The 24,422-nt window shown below is 34.4% G+C and overlaps 1 protein-coding gene across 4 annotated transcripts in view; it reads right to left on the reverse strand.

Moving 5' to 3' along the window:
• The window catches only part of ASCC3 (activating signal cointegrator 1 complex subunit 3), a 253,479-nt gene that overhangs the window by 76,266 nt on the left and 152,791 nt on the right, over positions 1-24,422 (reverse strand). For all 4 annotated transcript variants that reach the window (XM_030946651.1, XM_030946649.1, XM_030946650.1 and 1 more), the window contains 8 exons: positions 24,041-24,265; positions 17,554-17,673; positions 13,390-13,554; positions 12,462-12,548; positions 10,075-10,251; positions 7,850-8,075; positions 3,957-4,111; positions 189-287 (listed from right to left, as the gene is read on the reverse strand). In XM_030946651.1, the coding sequence (XP_030802511.1) occupies positions 189-287; positions 3,957-4,111; positions 7,850-8,075; positions 10,075-10,251; positions 12,462-12,548; positions 13,390-13,554; positions 17,554-17,673; positions 24,041-24,265 (1,254 nt within the window). The remainder of the gene's footprint in view (positions 1-188; positions 288-3,956; positions 4,112-7,849; positions 8,076-10,074; positions 10,252-12,461; positions 12,549-13,389; positions 13,555-17,553; positions 17,674-24,040; positions 24,266-24,422) is intronic.

Below are 24,422 nucleotides of genomic sequence, written 5' to 3' on the forward strand. Positions count from 1 at the left end.
AGCAAAGGAGGAAGAGAAAAATGGACATTTGAGCTTAGAAAACATTGTTGTGGAAGTCCAAGCTGATCAGGTACATCTGAATTTGAAAGCTGTACTGCTGATTTGAAAATCTGCTTAGGCCAAAATACTGTTACATCTCACTAACTTTGTTTTTGTTTTGCTGTGAGATTCTGGATAAAGTCCATTACCTGTTTCTTTTGAATGATGAAGTACTCTGAATGATAAATGTGATCATTAGTAGGGTCTTCTACCCAAATCCACCAGGGCTCTCCAACACTGCCATGTACCTTTATGAGTAGAAAAGATAGTTTTCTTTTAGTTCTCTGGGTTTAGATTCTCTGGATTTGTTAGAAATAGTGGATGCATTTCTAAATTACACAGGCTCATAAAGGAATACAGAAGTACAGAAATCAGAGGTAACAGAAAAATAACATTTTTAATCAGATGAGTCTGCCTAAAGATTATGCTCCAATTAGAGTTTGCCTAAGGTACACATAATAAAAATAGCCATGATACAAATGCAACTGAAGGTAGTGCCTCAGCTGTTTATAAATTCACTTAATCCCAAGGGTTCCTTCTCTCTAGGCTCCTAGGAAAGAACATGTTCTCTTTATTCCTCCTGCCTTTAGGTTCTGTATAGAAGATTGTGGTTTGCAGCTGTCTGCTCATTTTTCAGTCACAAACATTGTCTCAGGAAAAAACTGGACATGGAACTGTGAAATTGCTCTCCTCTCTCTCATCCCTCTCCTCTAGAGAGATACAGCAAGTGCATTCAGAAGGCTGTAATGTAGCCATTGTTACAGGTGAAGTGAGAAGAAAATAAAGAGAGCCATCACTTGATGATTTCCCTGCCACCTGGCGATGTCTTTCTAAACCTAGACTTTTGTTTGCTTTGTTGTGTACCTTACTTTGCAATGCCAGCAATGCCAGAAATCATAGCTAGTTATGATGCTAAATTAGGATTTTTTTTTGTCAGAATAAATAACCTTTGCCAATGTACAAGGATGTACTGTTATTTTACATAAATATTTTGGAAAATAAGAAAAATGCAGGGTAAAGGAGTACGGAAGACATAGTACTAAATGAATGCAGATTACTGATGTTTCTGATGGGGTCTGTGATAAGTTGCAAAACCAGGAGATGAAAAAAAAGTTGGAATTTTTCGTAAACTTAATAGAAAAAAAGTCAAAGTATATAGTTGCTTCTAATGGCAATTTTAATGCTCCAGGAATCTGGTATTGATTCACACAGCACACATTATTTTCAGCATAATTCATTACTGTGTCTGTGTCAGAAAACAGTCTGTACTAGTTTGTGAAGACAAAACTATGCACAAAGAATAAAATTAAGGTGCTTTTCTTTCTTTTTTACCACAGTTGCACAGTAGACAAAATGATGGACAGTCATTCATTTTTATTACATTTAAATTTCACTTGCAGCTTCATTAGGAACTGAAGCAGTGAAACTGAAATGACACGCAGGTGACATCTTGAGAAGTGACAGTGAGACTATTATTTCATCTGGGTTTAGGAGCATTTAAGAGAGATAAGAAGAACTAAGGAAGGCAATTAAGTCCAAAGGTCAGAAATTTTATTATTAACTGTAATACCAACCTAATTTTGGAAAGTCCCATGAAAAAACTGCATGGGGTAAGCAGGACAATCTGGGAACAGGAAACAACATCTTCTCTAGTGATGATTCTCAAGGACTGGGGAGCTCTTAAAACTGGCACATACCTGTGCCTGTATTTTGGACAACCATCACCCTTAAAACTACGTCTGATATTTGACTCAGCTAATTCATACTATTTGCATTATTCTGCAATTCTGCTGGACTCCTTCTGGATGCATTAAGGCTTAATTGCTCTGTCTGGGTATGTTTATAGTCCTTTGCTTCTAACAATAGAATAAAAATCTGGGATTTGGCTCACATGCTTTTACTGAACTAAAGGGTTCCCTGTAATGAAAACTAAAGATAAGCTGATGTCATATTTCACAAAAACATCTTTCTCTTCTAATGTCATGTGCAGTTTGCGATGAGATCATTATAGAATTAATCATCTGGGTAAAGGAACGATCTTAAAACCATGAAATGTTAGCCAAACAGGGTATTTCAACTAAACATGGTATTTAAAGTTTTCATAACTGGTTTTATTTGATTACTGCAATTCTTTAGATGGGATTTTTTAGCAACTCACTTTTGTACCAAGTACAGGTTTACTGGTAAGTTTCTATAGCCATCTTCTGAGAAGCTTGTTAAAATAATCTGATGATAGAGAAGCAGTTTCAGAGTGTCTATGCTTGAATTTGAGACAGCTATTCATTTTCAGAAACTATTAAAATTTAACAGCTTTAGTTATTTACTGTGATAAAATCTTCATTTACTGAAGAAACAGGAAAATCATCACCACATTACAGAAATAAAAAAAAGGAAAAAAACCACTTTTCCAAGTTTTTATGATTACCCATAAACAAATTCACATAAAAACATCTCCATAAGCTTAACTGATACAACAATCATAATATTTCTAAAGCAATCATCAGAAAAACTGTGTAAGTGGTCATGTCAGAAAATAAACTTGTGACAAACTTTTGCTCTAAATTTAGAAGTTCAGAATCAAAACAACAGTATAATTTTGTGTGGATCCTTAACCTGTAAAGATATAGAACCTATGTTTTCTAGAAAAACCTAACAATGGATTGAGAAATTACTTTGTATTAAGATAAAGTTTAATATGAAGAACAGTAATTTTTTTGTCTTTAGCAGACTACAGGTAAAGTGGATGAACTGAACAATAAAAACTTGTTTCAATCCTAAAAAGTAATGCTTTCTTTTCCTTCTGAAGTATTGCCCATAAATAAGGTAAAAAAAATATTCATGTTATAATTCATGTTAGGAATCCATTCAAATATTTATGCAATAAATCTAGGTGGCAAGCAAAATCAAACTTTATATATTTTGATTGCTCAAACTCTGTATTTTGATTGCTAATTTCCCATTGATAAGGTAACCCGATGAAACTTCTACAAGAAATTAAAAAACTTTTCATCAGGGAAAATAAATTCTAAAGTAATTTAAATATTTGTGGAATGAACCTGTCATTTAATTATGATTAAGGTAAAAATTGTAATCTAAGGGATTTTAAAATTAATTTTTAATAAAAGAACAGATACTTAATATCCACATTTCAAAATAATTTATCTTAAGCATAAATTTCATAAGTCTAAAAGAAAAAAATTATATTTGCCTATGGAGGTATCTTTTTTGCTGTAGAAAGTTTCAGAAGTAACAGCAACAATACAATGCCCCCACGTGGACATTTATGTTTCATTTAGATTTATCCTAAATGCATTTCTAATGAACAGTTTCTGAATCAAAGGATGTGTGTATAGCTAAATGTGAAACTGGCACAACTCCTTTCATATAAATCTGCACTATAAAATACAGATGAACATAATTCCAAACATATCTCAGGGGTTATTTTGTTCAGCCAAGTCCCAGCAGAAAAAGGCACTGATATTGTGAATGTATATTCGTGAAGCCAGGAGGAACAGGAGAACCTGGCATACATGAACTGCATTTCAAAGCTTTTCTGTGTTTGACATTCATTCATAGTTCAGAGAGCCATTCATGTCTCCCTTTCTCTTGCTTCTCCCTTCTGGGCACATAACTCTAATCTGTGTGTGACTACTGTAAATATTCAGTATTAAGCATTTGCCACAACGTGTTATACACAGCCCAATCTTAATGGCTTAACAGAAATGAAAAGATGATCCTTGTCTGCTTTCTTCAACAAAAGTCATAAAAATCATCCCATTCCTATTATCAAATTTGCTTTTTAGCTAAAATAAATGCTTTTCTAAAAATCCCAAAAGCTATGCATAAGCAGTGATCATCTCCTTTACTGAAACTAAACTAAGGCTTCCCTTCTTGCCTCCTGCTCCCTCTGTTTTTACCTGGTCATTCCAGGTGAAGTCGGGCGCGATGTTCAGCCGGACTCGGAGCACGGTGCGGGTGATTGGCTGGATCGTTGCTTCCATGATGATGGAGGGTATTTGATGGACACACTGTTTTACCTTTAACCCAATTTTCACATGATGCAGCATATGACCTGCCAAGAAAACATCAGGTGTAACGAATTTGCATTTCCAGGAAAAAGCATACAACTCTGACTTTCAAATAGGCTTTTAGAGAGCAGTATTACTGCTTGCTTGTTTTGCTCCTGGGTACGTAAACGTCTGACTCTCTTGACCTAGCATGTCTGAATATTTTGTAATACTTAACTTGAATTAGCAATTTAGAGCCTTGAAAAATCAGTATTAACCCCCTCGTTGGCTATAACTAAGGGGTTAAAATAACTATTAAGAATTTTCACTGAAAATATTACGTCAAGCTAGTTCTCTCTCCTTCACTTACTTTTACACCAGCCTCTTATCAAGCCATAAAATTCTTTTGCAGAGCACAAATATCAATTTTTTACTTAATTCAACTTCTACAATTTCTGTGTAGTGATTCAAAGCAGGCAGAATGTTTTTCATAAAACTGAAAAAAGGTACTTAATAGGTTAAAAATGCACATAAGTAAACATCTCACAGCAGCTCTGATCTGTAAGAACATACCAATGTGTAACTGAGACAAAGGAAAAATTAAATGTTGCAATATTTTTTATTTTCTATTGTAATCATGGTAACTAGGGCAATAAAGTGATTCTATTTATTTAGAAAAATGTCCTACTTGTATTTTACAGCTCAAATCTCTCTTCCCTTTGCTCTTCATTTTGAATATAAAACAAAGTATGTAGCAGTAATTTCTTTTTTTTAGTGAAATTATTCCACCTTCTGGCTTATTTAGGAAAATATGGCTTATTTACTATATTTTCATGGAAATTGTAATGTAATTATGTGAAGCATATTTTAGATTTTAGTTGTGATGGTCATAAATACTCCCTGTTGAAATCTACCTTACCAATTGCTACTGATATTTTCTGATATCGTTATGTGGTCCTGTGCATACTTACCCATTTAAAAAAACCAAAAAAATTCAAAAAAGGAGAAGTCCTATTATTTGCATTATGTGCAAAGTGACAAGGTGATACAAACCTTTCCTTGCAATTACAAGACATCTATGAGCATAGCATCTTGAAACTGGTATTTTTAAATTGATACTGACTTTCCCTTTTCAGTTTTTCTTATTTAACAAACTGGCAGATAGATTTGTCTCACACAGGTGTTTATACTCTGAAGTAATGAATGGTGACTTTGCTTAAGAATCAAACCCCTAACCAAAAGTTTTAATACCTATTTAATCAGTTTAATTTGCTGTTGGTAAAACAATTGCACGTCTAACAAGTGGGTTATTTAAAACCAAACCCCTTATGTTGATACACTTGGATGATACATGCAGTGTTTCAGCATACTTACACAGGGACTACCTTTTGCAATTAGAGGTAAAACTTCAGAAATCATGTTAAATAAAGGCACATGACAAATATTCAAAGTTATGACTCAAAAAAACCCATGTAGGGAAGTATACTTTTTATGGCAAAAATCACTTTATCTACATGTGTGAGGTGAACTGTGTTTGTACAGGACAGCACTGAGGTTCTTTTACACTTACGTGCTAGGGGAAAATAAGGCTCCTCTCCCAACTTCTACAAAACATGACAAAACTCTCTCCTCCCTAAGCTCTCTCTTTTTTCTTTTTAATAGTTACATTATGAGAAACCATCAATGGCATTTAAAAAATATTAAAACCCTCTGAACAAAAGCTGACAAAGAAAATACGCATGTCTAAAAAAAATTTTGCTTATTCTAAAATGTTTGTCATCTGCATTCTGAAAAAAAAAAAAGGAACTGTTTATCTCAGCTAACACAGTGATATCCTGGCTATCTGGAAACTCCATGGTTACATTGCAATAACTCATAGATTGGTGTTGATCTATTCATGGTACCCTGGAATCCAGGATCTGTGCACACAACATGCTCTCCACTCATCTGATGCTTTCATCTCCCCCTAAGCCATGGGCTGAGTTAGCCAGCTAGATCCTGTCTTTGTTACTCTATCTCCAAGGTCTCCATAACATTTAAAAAGCAAGAAACACCAAGACTGAAACTAGCCCTGTGGGGTAAGAAAACAGGGCAGTACCTGGAAGTTGTGCCTTTCCTCATTTCAATACAGCTTAGAATTTGAAATAAAAATACAGTGACTTCCTTTGCACGCCTCAGAAAGAGAGGCCAGACAGGAGGAAGTGAGCCAAGAAACTACTTCACAGAGATACACAGATCAACTTTCTTTGATATTTAGAAGGCTGAAGAATTTGAAATATCATTATGTATGGTCAGCAGTGCTCTATTTTTACAGTCAAATCCCATGTCTCATCTACTTTCAAATTAAGGTAATATAAACCAGAACCAGACAAATTGCAGGTATATACAGATACATTTCCATCTTGTCAATACTGGTTCCAATACATTGAAGGAAGCAAAATTGGCTTTGTATTTTTACACAAAATTTCCTGCTTCTCAAGTGCAAGTATAGGGAGAAAGAACAATTAAAAAAAACAAAGCCAAACAAAACAAAAATAAACAAAAAAAGCACTGAACTAAAAACAGCTCCACAAAACCAAACAACAAACACACAAAAAAACCCCCACTAATACAATTAATGGAAAAGAATACCAAGCACTAAAAGGCATCATAAATACACAAAAAATTACCAGTGAATTAAAAAGTGCTATAACACTTCTGAATAAAAAACTGTAATGCTAGCATTTCAAATAAAATGCAATGGTTTTAATACATTTAACATTACTATAATAAAATGTAGTTAAAGTAAGCATCTAGAATTTTGTCATAGTCTTTTAGTTTAACTTATTAAATGAAAATATAACATGTAATTCTTCAAACTTTTACATATTTATTTAACTTTTTTCAGCCTAGGTTAGGCACATAACAAAGTTTTCCAAGCTAGCAATGTAATACTCCTGCAAATAAAAGAAATATTAAGTTAGATGTGATAGCTTCTAAGCAGTGAGTATGAATGGTATTTTTATTCAAAAATTAGATTTTTCAAAAAATGGCAGTTTGTTTATCAACACGTTGGTAATAGCAGGTGCAAATGAAGTCCAATTAAAAAAATACACTGAGGAAAAATTGTAAATGCATTACAAGTGATTTTTCTTTTCTTCAACCAGCTGGTGGGCAGTTTATGCACAACAGTTTATACAGACTTACTGGAAATTGTCATTATGTCTATCAGTAGGCTTGTGGATTTTCTCATTATTGGACTGTCAAATCCTTTAAAAAATTCCATTAAGGTTTTGTTGCAGTGACACCAGTGACAATGAATTCTCCATGTTCAATGAAAATTAATGCAGTCTTTCAGAAGAAGGCCATTTACTGATAGCATACCTGGATGTAATAATCTGGTTTTATTCTTTTCCATATTAATAGTTAAAGAAATAAGGCCACATTGTGCCAACTGGCAAAAGTAAACAGATGCCTTTTATAGTAGTGTGTTATGTAAGGTGGGCAGAAAGGGAAGCACACAGGTCAACATAAATATGTATATATACACATATCTACCTAAATACTTATCAATAGACATCTCCTTTCCATCTGTGTTCTGCAACTACCAGGACATGGGCTGGCCTTATCCTCAGAGCTCCGCCATTTTACAAGCTGTGGAGACTGGAAAAAACCTTCTTTACTGGACAAACCATATTAATGTGTGGTATGTGGCTACACGGCTTCTAGACCAGAGAGGGAATATTGATGCATGGCTCAGATTTAGCTCTTACTTGCCCATTGTTTTCTATAGTTTAAGCAGATCAGCCTTGCTGGTTTCTCACCTATTTCATCTTTTCTCATGTCCTTCATCTTGTCAATGGTGAGATTCTTCTCTTCCAGCTTGGAGAGGACGGACGGTGGTAGCACTGAGAACTGCCTCAGAGGGCTCACCCAGCCCCAGAGCCGCTTGTCAATGACTTTGCTGAGGTTCAGCAGCCGATAAGTCATGGCAGGCCAACGTTTCCTCAGGGCAATCTCAAAAAGAGCCCGAACAATACGAGCTGCATTCTGGAAAGTGAAAAGGGGGAAAAAAGCGCAAAATTGTTGTAATTCTCTCAATATTCTTTGTAAAATGAAAAGGATCCCATAGACTCATCTTTGACAAACCATAACAATAGATTTTTCTTTTCAAACTGATTTCAAACATTTTTGAAAACTATTTTTTCCATCACTGTCTAGTGGCAAAACTACCTCATGGCTGCATTCTGAAATTATGAAAAGAAACATGTGCAACCAATTAAAATTGTAGTGTCAGGTCTGCCCTAGAACTTTGATCACAGTTATGCTAACATTATGGAGTTCTAAATTTATTGTACATCAATCACTTCTGAAGCAAATTCACTTAATGTACCCCCCATAACAGACACCTGCAAACTCACTTTATATGGAAATTCAAGTTTAGTTATTTTCTAGTTTATGCTTCTATAATAGCATCCCATCTCATATTGAATTTCACAGAAGCTTAACAGTAGTGAATGTTTAAAAACATTTACTATATTCTGAGAACAGTGTATAACCAAACTGTACAAATGTGCTTTGGACTTGGAAAATAATTATTAACATAAGTTCGAATGAGATCAATCTTATCCTGAAAACCTAAGTTATGATATTCCTTTTATAAACTTTTCAAGCTGCATTATTAAGCTATGCTTTTTTTTTTCTTTTTGGCTTTTTTGCTTTTTTTTCCCTACCAGTACTATGTCTGGATTAGGAATTATGTTCTTGATTCATTGAATAGAATATAATCATTCCCTACCGGCTCTGCTATGCCAACAGGAATAAAAAATAGAAAATTATTTGGTTATGATAGGAAGCATATGTTACTAAAGAAGCACATTCCTCTTACTTAGAAAGGATGAAAAATTTTCTTAATACTCACTATCCAAATTAAAAAAAAAAAAACCCACACTTTGTAGCACTGGTTCCACAAGTACAGTTTATGAAGATCTGAGAAGAAGACCATGTTGCCTCACTAAACATGCTATAAATGAGAAAGAAAATAAAAGCAATTGCCTTGAAAGCAAAGATTAAAAGGATCCTACTGAAAATGATTTTGCTGTGCAAGTGCCACAATTTTTATGATGTGTACAATCAATTCAGCATTTTCTCATTTATACTCATCCGTACTACAAAATACAAACATTTCTGAAAAAGGTTACACTACTATGAAAATGTTGCTAAAGACTATGTATAATTTTGAATATTTAAATCTCATCTTTAGCACCAACTAAATGCAACTTATAGATTAACTCTTTCCAAAGCAGTTTTGTAAGGATGAGACAAAAATAATTCCATGCAACATCTCTGCTGACTATTAAATATAGAAAACAAGAGTGAGAGTGAGACTGGCTAAAAGGGACCATTTTTTGGGTTCACAGTTGGCTAAATAGATCTCTGTGTCATGTCCCCCTCTGTACCTGCCTATGTGTGGTAACCAAACATGCTGTGTTACAATCAACCCTTTAGGTGTCAAATGAAGCCAACAAACAAATACATTGACTGGTATGTCAATCTGCACATTTTTTGCTAGTTTACATCCAGCAACAGAATTACAATAGCACATCTTTCGTGAGTAAACCAAGGTATGCGAATCAAACACAAAATATGTTTTGCAGAATGAAGTATAAAAACACACAAAGCATAAAAATAGATTATAACAGTTTTTCATATTTAGAAGAAAACCCTGAAATTTAGAGAATATAATTTCTGTGCAATCACAGTTAGAGGAACTAAATAGAATAAGATTACATGGGTACTACAAACAAAAAAGGGCATTCATAATTAACAAAAACTGCCACAGTCTCCCAAGATAGCCTTTTGCAAAACTTTTCTACTCAAGTGTTATAGCTCACATGCATGCACAAACACAAGGCTCTGATTTTCAAAGAAACTTGCACAAAAATGCACAAAAAAGATGCAGGTTGGGGCCTACTTGTATAATTGTAAATATTTGGGAGAATTAAAACAGCAGAAGCCAGCAACAAATAAGTAAAAATACTATTTTTACCTGTGCAACGTATGCAGAATCTGAAATAAGGGAGAAGCTGTCCATCTCCCCTCTGCTAATGTATGTTTGAAGGAGGATATTAATTTTTCCATAATTGTTTTCCACACCTCCTGGAGCAGGAAGTTCACAGAAATCATTTAGTAAGGTATCTAGCTCTTCTATTTCTTCTTCTCTTACCTACAACACAATTATACATTATGAAGAGGCTGAAGCAATTCGATGAAAATTTTTACACTGAAATCAAATTTTCTTTATAACATAGTTATATTACTTTTAAATGGAGTCTCTAGTTTTAAGGAGAAAAAAAAAGAAGAAAAAAAAGCAGTAAACCCACATATTCCACAATGTAGCTAATAGACCATAATTGAAACTATCTTAATAGGGACACAATTACATTTTGTTATTCATCACCATCTATTAAGGTTGCCATTGACATACAAAAATTTGATATGCCACAAAAATTGAATCTTGTGACCTTGTCATCCTTCATCTGATGAGATTTTATTTTTTATTTGACCAGAGTAAAACTTCTGTCCATCTGGATTAGGGCAATCTTGAATTAACATTAAATGTACTCATTATAGTTACACAGTTTGCATGTGATATAATACATTTTTAAACTCAAAACTGTGAAGTACTATGATTCATCATATTAAAATTTCCACTGTTAATAAGATTAAGTCTTAATATGAGTAAAGAAATATTAATATCTATGGTTTGAATAATGCATAACATTTCACATTCTAACTGATGACCCTTACATGGCAAAACTAGCATAAATCTACATATTCTTTGACTTACTGATAGTGTCTTAGTGTAAAACTTATTTGAAGAGGGTAAATGTTTGGTCCCTGCAGGGAACCATCTGAAAGTAATTTTCATTTGGACCTGACTACCTGACATACAAAAGACCCTAAGACAATTGGGTTAAAATCCCCAACTTTCTAGTGACTAGTCCCACAGGAAAGAAAGACATGAAGTACAGAACCATCATAAATGACTCCACTTTCAGGGGAATACTATGCTCTGCTTACAACAGCATTTTTGATAATTTTTTCTGCTCCTGCACAGCACAAGTACAGGTCTTATCCAGATCTGTATTTCAGCTACTGGTGAGTTACATATCTCAAAATTCAGAATTTTTAAAGGCATTATGGAAACGTGATTAATTTATCAAAAGTCACAATTTCTATCACACAGAGGGGCAAATCCTGAGCTATTCTTGTGAAAACCAGTTATTCATTTTAACATTCAGAGCTGCACAGCAAATGAATCACAAAAATCTGGAAATGACTGCACTGATGCCATACCATATAAATCTGAGAAAGTAAACTAGAAAAACTGTGCTTTAGTCAAGAAGCATCACTACTAACTTTATTAAAAATATAGAAACATATCACATGATATTTTCCATATGCTTTCCTTTTAAATATTAAATTACGCTAAATTTAGACCTAGTCAAGCATTATCACTGTCATAAAAAAACCCCTTCTAGCTTGGAAAATGTTCCATGTATGACTGTGAAACCTCACTGCTTATTATCTTCTATAATAGAAGAGATTACAACAAAATAGAATTTCTCCATTAGATAAAGAGATGGTAATACCCAGACAATGTGTGCAAATATGTAAATATGTAGATGGTGAGGGATTCACGCTGTCAGCTCGCAGAGCCAGGTGAATGAGAGCCAGCTCTGATCTGCAAGTTGTATAATTGTGGTAAAATGGCAATGAGCCCAAGCTAACAAACCCTGTGGAGCCTGGCTCGTACCTCTGTGAGATGGAAGCATGGGCAAACAAGCTCATGCCAGCTTGGAATGCACTGCCTTGTGTCCTACCCACACGGGAGGCAAAAAGGGAGGTTGGAATTGAACTGAGTACAATACAGCAGTAATCTTCTAGCCCGTGTAAAATCTCTTACGACAACTTTCTAGATTTCAGATTTGAATTTATGAGAATTTATCGTTCTGCCAATCTAATACTGTTCCCTGCAGAAAATATATCAGAATTCATTTCCGTGAGTCCTGCCTCATTCCTGATAAAGCAAACTGTTCAGGGAGACATCCAATAATGCCTTAAACTTCAAGCAGAGAAACTATCTCATCCCTCGGCACACTATTCAAATGGACACTTAGCTTCACCTGTTAATAATTGAAGAGCTGAAAAGTTCTTAAAAGCATTTTAAAGAATTACTCAAAGGTCCATAACTAGCTATTAAATGTGCACTACAGTTCAAGCTGAACTATGTACAAATTTGAGTGAGAGTGTATTGTGTTTACTCAGAAAACATTTTATAATGGTGCTTAGCATTTAACAAAATGTGTGTCTGTAGACAATATTTATTAAGTACTACAGAAGTGTCTTGCTCAAAAAATTCTTTAACTTTACCTTTATCTGTTCAAACTCTTCAGCTTTTGATACTATAGCAAGAATGTCGCCTTCAGTTTTATGAGCATCAAACAATTCATTGAAAGTCTATTAAAAATAAAAAGAATTGATTTGTCACTGAAAATAAAATACACATATAGCAGGAAACAAAGAAACCTTAGCCAAGAGTTTAAAAGGCATATAAGGCTAAAATGCAAGTTATTGGAAGACTGGGGTGATGCAATTTAAACAGGAACAAATTCCATAATGACTTCTTGTCAGTTTCAGAAAAACAATCTCTCCCAGTGCCTTGGCCACTCCAACATCAAGAGCCATGCAACGCGGCCACTTAAGAAAAAAAGTCTAGGACATATCTGACTGAATAAATATGTGAGACTAATTATATACAGTGACAGAATACAGTTCAAAATTATTAATGCTGAGTCTTTAGCTTTTATTCAAGAAAAACACTTATTCTTATGTTTTAAGATGACTGTGTACATCAAATCAAGTTTCCAATACTAAAAAATTTTGAACATGTTTACAACACAATCTGATTACAGTGCCAGAAGTTGTTCAAGGTTGTCAACATAACAGGACTTTCTGCCAGAGAAGGTCATCTGTTATCAGACACTACAGTGAAATGTGCTGCCAAGTACCAATGGTTGCACACACCATAAATATCAAAATGTTTCTTATAATTCTTCTACAACAAGTCAAAAAGACTACAGAAATTTAAATCTCACCTCACACTGAGTCTAAATTTTCAGTATTGCTTGATATTTAGTTTCTTTCTTTTTCCTATTTCCTCTCCCCCCATTTCAGCAAACATGATTTGAAAATACAGTGAACAAATCAGCTACATATCCTGTAATATATTACAACTATTTTAGGCATATGTTAAAAAAAAAAGGAAAAAACCCTCCAGAAACAGGACATCATCTTTTACCTCTATAGTATTGTATTTAATATAGTAGTGGCTGGCAGTTCTGCCTAAATCTGTTGAAGAAAAAAAGCCAGTCCGTTCTTCAAAGCGAATCATGCGAGCTTTGTCCAGTTTTCTGCCAACTTCAATCACCAATTGTTCTCTGTGCTTTTCTAGACCTGGATCCATCTAAACATGAAACACACACATTTATTTGCATAAAAGAAGTATTTAATACTTCTATATAATTTTCTTGAGGTAATCTAGTCACACAAAGTCAAAAATCTGATAAAATGAAGGTACAGTTATTAAGTCATAATTTTTTTGCGATCCCACTAATAACAATTATATTGACATTACTGACCAAAACCTGTATGTACAGGACAAAATAATCAGAATAAAATTTATTTTACAATTATTTGGGACTATCATTACAATGGAGACCAATACTATTTATGAAACAAATCTAGTACGATTATGAAACAAATTTACATTGAAAAATTTGAAAGATGTTTTAATGATAACATATTCTTTATAAAATTATCATTACTGTATCACTTAAAAAAACATGTTATCTTTTGGCACCTTCTGTTGATGAAAATGGCTGAAGATATACCTTCCTGTGTAGCTGACATGAGGCTGGCTTTAATTGCATAGATAATAGAATAAGCTTCAAATTGCATAGCTTAAATGTTTCCTAGGAAAAAACCTTTAACATCCCCAAAAGCTTTTGGTAGGTTAATTGGGATATTCTAATTAGTGAGTTACAGATGTACAGTAACATTCATGTTAAAAGCACACAAAGGAGCTTCCTGCACCCAACATCACTTCTATTCATATCAAAGTTCAGGAACTTGGACATTTTGTCCTACTAATAATGCACATTGTCTTATTAGTACATAAAAGGCTGGGCAAAACTCCCATCTGAGTAGGACTGCTGTATAATTGTGTGTTTCCACACCAGGCACCTGGGATACCCACACTGACAGGGATGAGTGAAAAGGGATTCATAGTTATGTTAACCTTCTGCTGTATGTGCACCTGAGATATGGCTCTAATTACACAAGCAGTAATTAGTTTTAAGGACTGAAACACTGTTCTAGTCCACAGGCAGTATTCTTACTTCAGGGCTCGTGTATAGTTCAGATTTCCTACAGAATAAGTCATACCAGCTCTCTGGGTAAATCTGAAACAGAGATACACGGCCAAGACAGCAAAAAGGATCAGGCTTTAAGAACTGTTGTGCCTTGGTTTGCTCTGGTTTTCCCTGGGCCAGGATTCAGTTTCACCTTTGTGCAGAAGTACATCATCTCATGGTCAGTGAGATGCAGACAAACATAGTCATCTCCACAAAGCAGCAGGAGACTAGTTCCTAATATTCCATAGTTGCCAGTTACCCTGAAGCTGTTTCTCCTTAGTTATGGCTTGCCTTAGTTTCAAGTCAAAAGCTAAGATGGCAAAGGTCTAGACTTCTTTTCTCAATAGTAAGTCATGCATTGAGGTCAGATTTCAGAGCAGAGTTGGTCAAAAAAAAGTGATCTAGATGCCAGATGTTCAATATTTCTTAAAACTATAGTGGGGGAAAAATTAATAAAAAATCAAAATAACTCCCTATTCCTTCGGCAGTCCAAAGTACCCACCAATCTTTTGCCTTCCATAAAAGCTGAGGCTGCAACAGCACGCTAACATTTTTTACAAAGTTTTAACTTTAAAGGAAAGGTCACCAACTTGAAAAAACTGCGAAACAACATTTGAGTTTAGAGAATCCATGGTTAGGACCTTTCTTGTTGAACTTGCATAATTAGAAATCCTCAGAATAAAGGATCCAGTCTAGAACAGTTTTAAGTCATTCTCTTAAAAATGAGCCTTGGCATGTCCACAGTAAGAAACTGAGCAGGTCTGGAGTATACATATGGAAATTTAAGAATACATGACAAAGTACATTACTATCCATTATAAAGTACATTTTTATCCACACTGTTTTCCTCTAACTTACTGAGAGAAATGTTGGGCACAAGCTCCTCTAATTTTTATACCTAGACATAAATTTTATGGTGGTAAAAAGCTCTGCTTAACTGTGGGAACACCAAAGAATGGAACCAAAAGGAGGAGAAAATAGACAAAGAAGGTTTTTTAATCCAGGCACCTATTAATTGGAACGCAAGAAGTATGAGAAAATGCCTGTAATTCATACTACTGGCTTCACTAACACAACATTTGCATTTGCTCCACTTTTTCCTTCCACTCTTTTTTTTTTCTCTTGCTGCTTGTCATTAATTTTGGCCATTTTCATGAATCAGTAAGAGGCATTATTGGCATTTCTGGCAAACAACTTGAAAAATCACAAATCAAAGCAGTGGACCTGCAGTAGCCTGCTCCTGGGTGTAGCCCAGAAAGTTCCTGGAGCAAATATGTGGGGTTCCAAAGATGTGCATCCTATTGTGTGGGTGCCCTGAAGTATAATTACTGGATGTGGTGAACATCAGTGGAAAGGAAATGGGGAGTGAGTTTGCATGATCTCAGTCTCAACAAACAACTAGGAAATGTGATCCATGAGGGATACAGGGATTCTGAATGGAAAACACTGACTGTCAGTGAAAACAGAGACAGAAATTGGCATACTGCAATTACTAAAGTACACTAAGACACCAATTATGAAAATTGGATATCTATACCTAGAATGGTCTAATTGACCAAAGCTTTTTTTATACCTGCACTACAGCATTCATATTCTCTCTATCACATCATAAGCTTTGATGTTTAAAACTGGTTTATCTAGGAAACAAGAGGATTTGCATTGGTTTTGCTCCTACATGAATGGGTAACACTTCACAGTGATATAATTTGTTACTGCCTTAACTCAAAAATATGAATGTCTAATATTAGCACATCAAATCCAAAGGAGTAGAAAGACGGTTAGTGGAACAATCCTCACTTTCTCAGCAGCTGAACAGAAACACTAGAGCAGGGGGAAGGGGAGAAACTCCTGTTCATTATTTTTAAAATTTTTAAAATATATTTCAGTTACTGATTTTTTCACCACTTATTATCACCATGGTTACATTTCTTTTAATCTAGAACTCAATAGTGAAACAAAACCCAGAATTTATATTAGTGGGACAACAACATTCTTCTCACTAGCAAATCCATTTTTGATTCTCATTTATCTATTACTTTGTGGTCTGTATTATATATTGTTATATTAACATATGGTAATGCATTATACGGCTTTTTATAGAAAATAAATTTGAGATGACCAGAGGTCTAAAGGTATCTGCAGAACCTTCCTTAAGCAACAACACACCTATTTCCACTCTGATAGTTTCCACTATCAGAGACAAAAAAATATCAAACAACTGCCTGCTGACATATACCTCTGCACGTCACCATGACCCAACAAACTGCTGCTCACAATGTCAAAATAAATTACGAAGTCACAAAACGGATCCTTGATGTGAAATAAACTGCAGTTACCACACACTTGTGAGTTTGCCCTGCATTAGGCTCAATTAACCGTGTCTAACCATGTTAACATTAAATGCTTATAAACAGCTGTACAAAGAAAAAGCTAATAATATTTAGATTATCTGTAAACTATTAATCTTCCTAAAAATTACAGATAATGGAAAAAACTTGAAAGAAACCCCTTATGTAAATGTGCAGTGATTCATATCACAGCATGGAATGCTTGTAAATACGGCAAAAAAATTCCAAACAAATTAATTAAAAAGTCTTATAATTAATAAATCATATGATAGAAAATATCACCCAATTAAAAATTTTATTTTCTAGTTTATAAATTATTATACCAGGAAACATTCTAAAACAAAAGCTGATGGGGTGAGTGGGAATCAAGCAACTCAAAAATGCTTTCTTCCATCATTTCTATCTAGTCTACAAAACTGAAACACTGAAAACAGCCTAAGTTACAGTAACTGTGTGATAAGAATGAATGGTGTCCTTTGGAGCATAACTTGACCAGTTAAAATGTATTTTTATGTGAACAGAAGGGGCCTCATAATTCAGTGTTAAAAACACTCTGCTACAGAAAATATCTTCCTTTTTCTAAGCACTTTAAAAGAATTGCTGATGTCAGGTTAAGTAGAAATAGCAAATATTTATCCTCACATCAGGGAAGGATTAGAGACTCAGAACAGGTTACAGATTTTTTTAAAATGCATTTTATACCTGATAAGCTTTGTGACTGATGCCATATACTAATGGATTTGCTCTCATCCGTACATAAAGATAAGTGTAACTTATCCACTTTACTGCTTCTTCCACATTAGTTACCGTGCCAAGAGCAATCTGGAAATAGGAGAAGAGACAAAATTAAGTATATATGATACAGCTGTACATAAGTACTTGCCTGAAAAAACATAGAATTCAGAGTATTAGCACAAGATTAAAGAAAGTGCTGGGATATTTCGAATGCATATAATTTTGAAATAATCCTAAAACAATAACTTCACCAATTTATGTAACTTTATCTTGTAAACATGTAATAACATGGGTTGCTTTGACGTAATACTATAGATACAGTGACCATAAATGATCTTTCATACATCACTTACACTTTTTACAACTAAAAGATATTATTGAGCAAGATTGTTATAAAGATAAAAAGACAAACCAAAATTATTCTGTAGTGGATATGGTCAAGGTAATTTAAAGACGAGTACTTGAAAAGAAAAGAATCTACATTTAAAAGATTAATTTCATCATGCCAATGTGAAAGCACCATTGGGTCCTAAGCAAAATTATACCAAAAATCTTTAGGTTTTTTCTTCCTCATACTAGGCAATTCTTTTATACACAGTCTTTATAAATAGTTTTCTCCTTTTGTAGCTGCAAGTCAAACATACAGGTATCTGCTATATTTTTGGTGAGTCAAAATATAACAAAATTTAACAGATTTTATATATATATACACATACATACATATATATATACACACACATACATACATATATATATATATACACATTATATACACACACATATATATATACATGTTTATTTATATTTCAAAGCTAAATCAGGTATACCAAACAATTTTTTGCACTGACTTTTTTTCCTGAAAATTCAATACTTGTATCACCAAATTGTTGACCACACACATATTTTTGCTTGATAACTTCAGCTCTATTTTGTACTGGTTACACTCACGAGAAACATTTTACTGCTTAATGCCAGTTAACCTGATTTTACCAGAACAACTTAATATTTCCTGCATGTCCCATGAACAAACCTTTTTTGGTTGTTGCTGGTTGTTAAAACAAGCAAAAGGCCCTCTTACCAAAGTTTTGTGATTCATTACTGCATTTTTAAAGCTAATTTTGTTTTATTGGTGTTTGGATTTCATATAAATCTTCCACGTGACTTGGCAGAAATAATACTTTTAAAAAGCCTATGGAACTGAGTACATATGCATGTTCAGACTGAAGTACCTAGAGCTTAACGACAATACTGACATTCTTTTGCAAATAACATAAGTATTTGGTAAAAAATAACAATGAAAGGCATATCTGCCTTGAGTGAACTCGAATCCAGTAAAACCTTGTTAATATCAATGTCTAATAGCATGGAGTAACCCTAGGCTTTGCTTAACACACTTCTCAAGTGGTATTTTGCTGTTCAAAAGCATAAGGAGATTGGGGGAAGTCCCATAGTATTGCTTTTCAAGGCAATAGCTACATAAAGCACTGAAGTAGCTACAAAAGCATTCAGTTCTTCACAGACTACTACAGGCATAACATGGAATGGAGCCCACAGGTCACTATTACTTGATTTGTACACAAGTTATTTGGAGCATTTGGTTTCTTTGCATGACTCAAATATCTTTCAGTGCAGAACTTGAAAGAGCTTAAAAACATAGTCCACTAGCGGCATTTTCAAGAACTACTTTCACAATCATGAAAACATAATATTCTTGTTACTGAAGACCATGAAGTCTGACAAAAAACAAAACAAAACATGCCTTACTTTTTATTTGCCTCATTTGTTCAAATATCTGATTCTATTGCTATTCTATTCTATTCTAATTACTAATTTTAATAAGTTAAAAGCAAAACTGAGGAAAAAAGCAATTGTGAAATACAGTTGGGTTTCAGATATGGCACTGAAATCTAATACTGTGCTTTCCTTCTTCCCACAATTCTTCCCACAGAGTAATTTCTAAATATTTGCTGCCATCTAGTGCTCAAGTAAAGTTCTTAGGGACTGAAAATTTATCCTACATTAAACAGTATGAATGATCCAAGTTCCCAGCATTTCCTCAACGGTGTATTAGACATTTAGTTACAGATGGAATAATTGGTGAGCAGAAATATTTACTATCTTGACATTGTATTGTCCAATTGCACCAGTTTTCATAAAGCAATTTTGATTTTTCACAGCTCAAACGTAATAATGGTGTTTCATCACTCACAAAATGCAGTTTTAAGTACTATTTTTATCCAACTCACTGTGGAATTTTAAATTACAGCAATAAGCAGCATCCCACAATTTTAACTAATTTTGCAGTGACTGACATTGCCATCATTGAGCAATGTGCTTAGCAGCATTTATTATCATTTTTGTTTTACAAATGCTACACCACAAACTTTATCAAGTTGAATGATATTTCAGAGAAAGTGCTTTTGATTTGCAAAAAGATTAAACAGATATAAGTAGAATGGCTTTTGGGGGGCAGCTCTTGAAAAATGAGTTTTTTTTTCTCTGATATTTCTGATGATTAGAAAATGGCATAAAAATATTACTGATAATATATACTGAACATATTATATAGCATAATACATTCTTTTTTACATACATGTGCCTTTTTTACAAATATACTGTCTGTTATTGTTGTATAATTGAGTCTGATTACACAAAGAAAAATTTCAATATATATATAAAATATTTGTTGGTAAGGTAAGAGAGCAAGGAAACTTTCTTACAACCAAATAAGCAATTTTCTGTTTCCTTTGGAAACCAGTGGATTTTAAATTACTATTTCAGCCCCATAGGACTATGGTCTTAGTCCTGTGAAACTTTTGAAAAAATTAATGCTAGTAGAATTGTCCCAAGTCAGACAGAATCTCCTCTGCTTTGCCCCATACCCAGATCAGCCATTCAGTCATCCAGCTTGTGAGTGATTTTTTTTTTTTGGGAAGGACTCTGAAGGAATTTCTTTTCTCTTGTGAGAACCCTTTCTTTCAAGGCAAAAGATTAAGAGGTTTGTCCAGATTTAAAAAGCCACCGGGTCCTGTCTTCAGAGGAAAATCGCAAGCACATGCAAGTGAAGGCACACACCCTGGGGAAGGTATGCCCACTGTCCAGCACTGCAAATCATTTCCTAAGCTCTCTGGGGAAAGGAGTCATCCCAGCAAACAAGCTGGAGTCCAGCTGTGGTTGTCAGGGAGGGTTCTTTCAGGTGGAAACCATTAGGGAAGGAATGGTGACCTGCGTTGTATGAGCTATTGATGATAGTTCCCAGATAAGTTAAAGTTTATGGTCTAATTAAACCACATCCCCTGGATCTTATCTTTCTTCCTGTATTTCCAGAAAAGACAGCCATAGGTATTTTCTGTTTGCCAGCTGGTCAACTGCCCCAAGACTTGCTCTTCTCAACTAAGTACCTTAACTAGCTGTTTTATTCCTTTTTGCATCCTATTATGCCCACTGGCAAAATCTTAGCAAAAAAGGGAAAAGGGCATCTCCATGCCTTCGTTGATCATCACTTATTTACTATTCTGCTAATTTTTAGGAGGAAAAAACCCCACAAAACCAAAGCAAACCTCAGATCTGCAGAAGAGAATTAACAGCAGACTGACATGCTGATATACACATTCAAAGTCTTAATTTTGGTGTCAGCTCAATGTAGTTGGATATATTTCAGGTTTCTCCACTCTGTAGTTCTCCTAGAGAACAAAAGCACTGAAGCATCAAGATCAGCTGTCTCTGAGGTCAGGTAACAGCAAGTGCTGAAGGGAAAAATGCAGCAATGAGGAAGAAGCATAATAGACATTTTTCCCCAACTCTTTAACTACTGCATCTCAAGGTCTTCAGTTAAAGGTATGGGCTTTGTACTTGGTATCTTTACATGGATTTTTATTCCATTTGTGGACAGTTTTTCAAGTACTTTTCTGTTTAGAAACAGATCCCTGTAGAGAGTTCCACTGCCTAACCACCCAGTTGACATAATTTTGTTTTCTAAACCTGTCGCTGGCTCATTGCAGCCAAAACATCCTGGTTCTTGTCCCAGGAGAGATGCAATCTTTTGCCATATTACTTCATGTATTTCTTCACAACTCTGTCATAGAATCTTGATTTGTTTTGTTCTCTCCTGAAGCATACAGAAAAATTGGTGGGCTCCTTTCACTGGAACAGATTTATTCCTTTGCCCTCTGAAAAGGGCATCCTCTCTGAAAATTTCCTGCTTCTAGAGAATTATTTTTATATGGATACTAGAAATACTGCAACTTTTTTGCATTATTGCCCAGATTTTCTCTCCTGCACCACATAAGTCTAGGTACAAAATTCAAGGCCCTGGATTCCACTTAGCAATTGCATGCCCAGGATTATATGCTGTATTACCTTAAATATCTGAATCATTCTTAACATCCACCTATTTCTGCCAAGAGACCTGGTCTAGATAAAAGAAATTTCATATTCTTGTGGAAACATGAAGTCTTTCCATACTTCCAACTGCTGCCTTATCAGCCCTTCCTTCAGCTATTGGTGTGTCCATAACAAATTAAGAATTTAAACAATTCAGCAGTGCTTCTGGCCTTTAATTTGTTTCTCTTTACAACTAGAGAATAAGCATTTGGATTTCCTGAACTACTTGTAATGAAAGCAGATTCTGCTCCTACAATATGTTGTCTTATCACCCATCAGTGCAGATTTCCTGGTGCTAATAACAGGCTCTGTGATGGAGTTGTCAGTGGTCATCAACACACTTGTCTTGATTTCTGTAACACATCAGTCAAAACCTATATATTTTGTATCCATACAGTGCTTTGTTACTACCAAAGGGCAGAAGATGACAAAAATTGAATGTGCTTCCTAAGATTACATACTTAATCATACAACAGCATGTATTTTAAAACATTTTTTTTTTCCCAGAATGGTGCAGCATATTGGAATAGTCATCTCCAGATAAACTTAACAATTTCTTCTAAACCATCTGTATCTTTCTCAGAGAATTCCACTACCTTAGATCAAATCAGCATACACAGAAGTTTAGACTGACTCCAATCATAAGGAAATGATAAAGTTACTTTCCAAAAAAACGCTGACACAATAGCTCCTTGTCAGTGCTCATAGTATTGGTTACCTGTAATCTGGCAGGTGCTAATTTTTCCTGCATGTTATGACAGGAGGATAAGTAATGTCACATATGTTGCTTTCATGCCCTTGCTATACTATTGTGCTTCATTGCTATTTCCACTAACAATCATTTATCACTGTAATTAACAAAATTCTGACTGCATCTTCAGCTTTTGTAACTGTATCACTTAATGGAATCTGGGGTAATTTTAAAGCCATGAGTTCACTGTTCTTTTCAGATTACTATCATTACACAAAATCAGAAAAAAAGACTAACTTCCTAATATTTTATAAAATGTAGCAAACTCCTCTGCTGTGAAAGAAAGCCTACCCAACCCTTGTTTCACTGTCTGCTTCCTGTGTCTCAAAAAAAAGAACAAAGCTTTTCTATGAAATCTCGCTGGATTTTTCCCTAGTGAAAAGGCACATGGTATCCCAAAACCAGATCCCTCTCTCCTGACTTATTGTGGTGCTGAACAATAACCACAAATATTCCTGACTTACACAACCAACTTTAGGAAGTAAAATTTTTACTGCTAATGTGTAAGCTGCTACTATGCAATTTTAAATAACTGAATATCTATCCATGTCCACTTAGAGAATATTCAGAGGTGTCTATTTCCAGGACCATTAAGTATTGTCAAAAGGAAATCGTTGAGAGCAATATATCTGCCCAATGCAAGTATGCCTTCCATTTATTTTTTCTCTTTTTTTTTTTTGTGGTAGAAAGAGAGATGGGAAAATGGCAGAAGTGATGAAAAGATAAAATAAGTAAATATGTAAGAATTGTGTAGATAAAATAACAAACATTTTTAAAAGGCTATTCTTAATAGACTAGATAAACCTCACATCTTTCAAAATGATAAGCCGTTTTATGTCACTGGACATTTAAGTTTAGCTAAAATGCTTGACTTCAGCTGAAAAAATGTCTTGTGCCTTTGAAAAAAAAAAGTTAAAGCCAAGTCCATTACTCCTCCTACACTGCAGTCAAATATGTGAATTTGGTTACATACAGAAAGACAGGGTTTAATTTTTTTGCAGATTTTACTTCTCAGTTACACAGAACACCTACTAAACTCTAAAAAATCACTTCAGATTAAAAGATAAATTCTGCGTTGCTGCAGTTTTATCTTAATGGTATTTTGACCCTCCATCCTACTTTGAGTACCTACTATATTTTGTAAAAGGACCCCCCCTTTTCACATATGTAGCAGTTCACTTAAACATACACACCTACACACTAACAGTAATAAAATATGTACAATGAAAATTTTATTAAGTGTGGCAATATTGCATTTTTGTTTCAAATAATGTCAATCCTTTAAAGTTTGCTAGTTTCTCTAAACAAATCAAAGGTTACCTCTGCATTTAAGTTGTCTGCAAGGCTTTCAAGAAACTGGCTTTCAATTGGGTTCTGCTGTGTAAGAAGAGTCAGGTAATGACTGAGTTTATCATGAGTTGTAATAATGATGCCTTCTCCGAATTTGTCAAACTGAGGCCGTCCAGCTCGACCAAATATCTGCATGACATCTAAAATTCCAAGGTCAACAAAGGAGCCTCTTTTTGCAGCATATATTTGTGTTCCCTGGTTGAGGAAAAGTTAATAAAAATTAACATAAACACACATGAATATAATCCTGATGAGCTGAATACTGAAATTAGGTAAATATAGTATGATTTCAGAAGTGTACTTTAACTAATCCTTTCATAATCTTTGATATATTTAAATCTTTACTATACAA

The sequence above is a fragment of the Camarhynchus parvulus genome, chromosome 3 (genome assembly GCF_901933205.1).
Source record: "Camarhynchus parvulus chromosome 3, STF_HiC, whole genome shotgun sequence".
NCBI lineage: Eukaryota > Metazoa > Chordata > Aves > Passeriformes > Thraupidae > Camarhynchus > Camarhynchus parvulus.